This window comes from Bidens hawaiensis, unplaced genomic scaffold (genome assembly GCF_021521415.1).
Source record: "Bidens hawaiensis isolate Kalapana, Puna unplaced genomic scaffold, B.hawaiensis_p1.1 tig00011184_1, whole genome shotgun sequence".
Taxonomy (NCBI): domain Eukaryota; kingdom Viridiplantae; phylum Streptophyta; class Magnoliopsida; order Asterales; family Asteraceae; genus Bidens; species Bidens hawaiensis.
The window spans coordinates 215,772-222,252 of NW_027491867.1; the positions used below are offsets into that span (position 1 = coordinate 215,772).

A 6,481-nucleotide genomic window follows, 5' to 3' on the forward strand; every position below is an offset into this window, starting at 1 on the left:
TATTAGTAAAGTCTATGACAACTCCATTTCATTTCATAAACTAGTATCTAATATTAGTTTATTAATAAAAATGGAAATTGTGTCAAGACATGACTTGAGCACCGCGCACTTTATAACGGTATGTTTGTATATCCGCATATGCGCAAATATATATATTTACGTATAATAAAACGTCAAGAATGAAGCGTTGAGAAACTTACTTTTTTGTGAACCGACACAATTAAAAAGAGATGGCCTTCTGTAGTAATTTTCAACCCTTGTCACATTTTGATGTACGGTAAGAGGGGCGGAGTGTAAATAACTCAACTCTAAACTTTGTTTCATGATAAATATGACATAATAGTTGAGGGGCCCCTTGTGAAATTGAAAATTATTTCTCTTTAAGGAGTAAGCCATGTGCTGTGCTACTGACAATGCTTACGTCAAAGGTATTTCATATTTGAATGGTATATACCAGTTCTCATCATAACAATAATACACAATCTTCCTCTTTCATTTTCTTTTTGCTATCTTGAAACAGAGCAACAAACGGACGAATTATAATTTCGTCAGAGCATAGTAGAAACCTGCAGTGGCTGGAGTTTAATCCACCGTCATGCATAAGTGACCCGCACCATTCATACACGGCCCGCAGTTTTGGTTCAAACGTGACCCGCATGGTTCATACATAACCCGCATGGAGTTTCGCGGAAGCCGTGGCTGACTGGCCGAAGCTTTCCTCGCTGTCTGAGGAAGCTTAAATTAACCCGCCATTGTTTTGATCGGAGCTCACATGGGTCCACGGAAGCTATGTCACGGAAGCTAAAAACGACCCGCCGGACGTTCCGTGGGGCGTGAGTGACCCGCCGGAACTTGCATGCGGGTGTTGGGTTTTGACCCACGAATGTTGTTGGTGACTCACCGGAGTGCATAAATGAACCGCGGATGACACTCATTTGGCGCGTTTAAACGTCCGCTTGGATCGTATAAGTGACTCGCATGGCACCCATGCGGTTCGTGGTGGCTGGGTTTGGCTCGTAGGGTTTGACGTACCACCCTACACCTGTGTGCACCTACACTAATATAATTGTTTTTGGCTCGAAGTGTGTAACTCAATATTGGAGCTAGGGTGTCATAAGTTGATTTTTGTCGTAATTAGTGGCGCATATGTGTATAACAACGTGTCTAAGCTCTTAACACAATTCATCTAGCTTCCTTAATCAAATTATAATCTTTTATAAAATTTTTAAAAATATTTCCTTACTTTCAATGTACCTTTATTTCACTTCGATTAATAACACTTATACTATTAGATTTTAATATGATAGGAGGCGTGTTGTATATTAAGAAAATTATATTTGTATTTACTTTTTGTATACAATCGTGCATTAGTGCATCAAACCATTTACACCAGTGGATTGTTACAAAATGCGGTGTCAATTGTCAATGGCTCTTGCGACAAACTTGCTAGACATTTAGACATTGTATATCACGAATGTTGGGTATAATGATGGGTATAATTAGAATGTCTAATGCCACAAATTTAATCTGGTATCTTTTAACCCATCAATGGTTCTTCCAACTTCTTTTTGCAACGGTTTAAAGTATTAAACAGAGTAAAGTTTCTAGCACACACATTAAAAATTAAAAGCAAACTATTATATAAAATCTTACAAAACCTCCAATTCACCAAGATGAACATCAAGTTCAATTTAAAAATTAAATTAAATTAAACCATACCATATAATAATAACTTCAAAATAAATAACATAATAAATTCATCTTTCTTCATCACACTCACTAAACACGAAACGGCGGTGCCCATGCCTTCGGGTCTTCCTCCACCGCCACCTTCCCGCCGGTAGTGCGGCCACATTCAACAAACGCATAATACCTCAAAAAGAAAGCAAGTGTCAAAACCAACCATTCCAAACAAAACATCAACACACAAAGCCCACCAGCCATCTTCAATATCACAGCAGCATCATCCTCCCTCACATAAGACTTCAACGCGGTTAAAAAATTCGAAGTGGTTGTGAAAATCAAAACCGAAACAGACCCCTGGAAGATCGCGGTCAAGACCGTGGCGGTCATGTGGACCGCGTACCATTTATGTGACCCTGCGGACACAGCGTTGCAACCCGAGATTGCTCCTGCGATTGTAATGGCGTGGAGGAGGACAAGCAGTGCGCCGACAGCCGAGGGGAATAAGCGGAGGGAGAGAGTGAGGAATATGCAGCTCGAAGCGGCCCCGAGTAAAATGTAGTTGCAAATTAGGAAGAATTTGTGGGTTTTGTGGTGTGATTGAGCTTCGATTGAGAAACCCATGTTTGTGAATTGGTTGATTTGTTTTTCTGGTGATTGGTGTTGATGGATGAGATGATTGTATACAAATATATACAGGATTTAAGGTATGAGTGTATGACTGACTATGAGCTGGGTAATGACCGTTTGAAGGGTAACGGATAGTTTTCTCAAATAATTTCCGAACGGCTACTTCCTTTTGTACTTTTATTTGAAGAGTGTTATTCTTGTTTTATTATTATTTTTTAAACATGTTACTTATTTATTAAGTCAAAAGCATGTAGACATTAAAATATTGTGATTATTGTCAAGGGGTCAAATAGTTTATTATTATTATATTACACGCGTAACTGATAAAAGTTTTATACTTAACCATTAAGTGAAATATAGTTAACAAAATGATCATATATTTCATTCAGTTACAATTTACATTAAAATTACACAAATTATATAATTAAAATTACACAAATATGTTACAAATAAAAAATATATATGTTTCTGAAGCATTTTAGTCTGAGTTATAAAAGAAAATATTGAAAACTAAATATTGATTATCTTATTGCTAAAACCTTTTATACTACACAAAAAAAAATCTTAGAAATAAATGACATATACAGTCATATAGTAAATCGGTATACATATAGATTATAATTATAATATTCAACTTCAATAATTTAATGCTAAACACCAATATATATATATATATATATATAAAAGGTATATTACATGTTTGCAATATTTATTAAAAACATTTGGAGATAATTAAGAAAACACACATATTCCTAGAGTTCAAATGCATATGAAAATTTTTAAATCTTAAACCAATCTTATATAAAATTTATGCACTGTTGCTCGAATCTCAGTTTAAAAATCAATTTTTAGTTTACCATACAAATCCAAATTCTTCGACAATGATGCATCTTTTATTTGCCTTAACTTGCAATTACCTATGACTTTAAAATTTTATTATAACAAACCTGCAACTTCAATTTTAATATTTTCTTATATCACCATTAATGTTAATGAATGAATCGATTATGATTTACATGTAATAAAAACAAATTTGAATTCGTATATTGAAATGACTTAAAAAATAATGACCATGTATTAAAATAAGTGGGGAAAAAAAGTGAGGAGGGCTATGAGATTTAAAGTGACAAAACAATATAGTCTTTCATTAGAATAGATAGATTATTATTATTATTATTTCTAGTAAAACTTTTCATTAATTTTGTAATAAAATAATTCAATTATAATAGAGAGACAAATATTAAGTGGGCAACCCCTGAATGGTAAATCCGATTCTTGTTGCCCCCTGAATGGTAAATCTGATTCAATTTAATATTATTTTACTTTTGCGTAATTATTTAGACAGACTTAATGTTCATTTATGTTGTAAAAGAGGATGACGATGGAACTTGTTACACACTTATCTGTCTCTTTGTTGTAACTGGATTATTTTGTTTGGTGTCAATAAAATTAAGCTCTATATATGTAAAAAAATCATGTTTTATTATAAGATTTTAGATGGGCCATGTCACACCTCGACCAAAGGCGGCGGAACATGTCGGGGTGCAACCGATTGCCCAAATACACAAGACACTATTTAAAGTGACAATATTTAATCAACTCATTTATTTCATAAGTCAATAATCAACACCTCTCGTTCACACAAACAAATTTAATACAAGTAACATTTATATTGTTCGTTTTACTAATACCCTAATAGTCTTGGTAACGTTTCTCATCAAGTCCTCGAGTCAAACAAAAGTCAAACCTGTAACATTTCATAAAATAAAGTTTGTCAACACAAAGGTTAGTGAGCAATTCATAAGTTTGAGCATATAAGTATATAGTAATAAAAAGCCACAAAACTTGTATACAAAACAATAAATAAAAGCTATAAACTTGGATAAAATAGCTATCGCTAAACAAGTTAGCGACACCCAACTATAAGGGGATGCCAAATATTTTAGGATTTTATAGTTATCGTTAATTGCATTACGTTAACGACACCTTGCCAAGAGGAGTTGCCAAATGGTCTAGGATTTATAGTTCCACCATCCAAAAGCTGTAAACATAGTTATCGCTAACAAGTTAGCGACACCCATCTATAAGGGGATGCCAAATAGTTTAGGATTTTATAGTTATCGTTAATTGCATTACGTTAACGACACCTTGCCAAGAGGGGTTGCCAAATGGTCTAGGATTTATAGTTCCACCATCCAAAAGCTGTAAACATAGTTATCGCTAACAAGTTAGCGACACCCAACTATAAGGGGATGCCAAATAGTTTAGGATTTTATAGTTATCGTTAATTGCATTACGTTAACGACACCTTGCCAAGAGGGGTTGCCAAATGGTCTAGGATTTATAGTTCCACCATCCAAAAGTGATAAACACATAAGCACATAATCATGTAAGCATAAAACACCAAATCAAGCATTTATTCAAGTAAAGTATACAATCATGTTTGTGGGATTTAAGATTCAAGTAAATAAAACATTTAGTTTAATAAGTATGAAATGTCACCCCAAAACGAAAGATGGAAAAAGGTGTATGAAAGTACTCACCTCGATTGATGAATTCAAAACTAATTAAGTGATCGACATATAGAAAGCTTGTGAACGAAACGAACGAATCCGACTTGAAACGATAAACATCTTAGCTAAAAATAAATAATGTAATATATTAATGAACTTGAAACCATGATGAAACTATATTGGAAACAATGAACGATGAGGTTCGGTTGTAAATCGGATTACTGGTTAATTTGTTAATGATTAGGGACTCGTACTTAATTGATAATTTAAAATAAAATATTATTATTTTATTGGGCTTTTAAATAACTAAACCAATATTAAAATAAAAACTAGACGGGCTTAATTTAAGAGTTCGGTTTTCATAAAATGAATTGATAATAAAGTCTATAATAATATTATTAATGATAAAAGATAGTAACGATAATAATAATTTTAAAATATGTTATATATATATGTATATAGATATATAAGTTAATGATAATAACAATAACAATTACTAATAATACTAATATCGTATAATAATTATAACAATAATTATTATTTATAATACTAATAATAATAGTTAAAGAGTAAAATCTTGGTATAAATTTAAAGTGTTGTTGATAAAATAGTAATAATAATAAGTAATGTTGATAGTAATTAATGTTACCATACTCTATGTTGGTTCGATTTCTAAACGAGTTCACAAAATAACTATAATGATATTATTGCTAATGATTAATGATAATAATACGATTTTAATAGATAATAATAATATGATCTTTTAATAATATTAATAACCACTTTAATATTTATAATAATGATAATAATAATAACATTAATAATGAATATATATATATATATATTAGTAAGTTTAATATAATAATACTAATAACAATTTTTATCTAATAATGTTAGTACTAATAATAACCGAAATTTGTTAAGTATAAAAACAACACCAAAACCGGTTTAGGATGAGACTCGAACCCGAGGCCTCTAGTCTAAATCACTAACGTACAACTCAACCGAAACCAAGGTAAACAATTGTTAATTTAAACCCATAAGAAAATAATATAACCATTTCCCGGGTGTTCGTCTTTTACCCAAATCAAAAATGTAACACCCCGGCCTCTCGTACCACCAATATTGTCCGCTCTGCCCACGAAGAGCTCACGGATTTGTTTTGGTTGCCCAAAACCCGTTGGTGATTGAAGAGGCAGGACATTACTTATGAACCAGTGATCTCTCTTGTCCACGACCGATGTGGGATAGCCTAAGAATGGGACAATGTTGTGTTTGCCAAGGGTGTTACAGACAACCCCCCTTTGGACTCATCGTCCTCGATGAGGCGTGTCCCAACATCCCGAACGGCACAAGAGTGGCTTTGATACCAACTGTAACACCCCGACCAAAGGCGGCGGAACATGCCGGGATGCAACGTGATTGGACAAATACACAAGACACTATTTAAAGTGACAATATTTATTCAACTCATTTTAGTTCAACAAATAATTAAACAACACATCTCATTCACACAACCAAGTTAAATACAAGTAGCGAATATATTGTTCGTTTTACTAATATCCTAATAGTCTTGGTAACGTTTTCGTCAAGTCCTCGAGTCAACAATAGCCAAACCTGTAACATTTCATAAAATAAAGTTTGTCAACACAAAG

The 6,481-nt window shown here is 33.0% G+C and overlaps 1 protein-coding gene across 1 annotated transcript; it reads right to left on the minus strand.

The window, feature by feature from the left end:
• Nucleotides 1-1,769: 1,769 nt before the first annotated feature.
• Nucleotides 1,770-2,347, minus strand: LOC143537339 (uncharacterized). Its single transcript, XM_077031129.1, has one exon. It carries the CDS (start codon nt 2,305-2,307, stop codon nt 1,780-1,782), a length of 528 nt encoding a protein of 175 aa, XP_076887244.1. The 5' UTR covers nt 2,308-2,347; the 3' UTR covers nt 1,770-1,779.
• Between the last annotated feature and the right edge of the window lie 4,134 nt (nt 2,348-6,481).

What these genes read in the sequence shown, in the direction of transcription:
- LOC143537339 (XM_077031129.1), bottom strand. Translation starts at nt 2,307, where the DNA reads ATGGGTTTCTCAATCGAAGCTCAATCACACCACAAAACCCACAAATTC.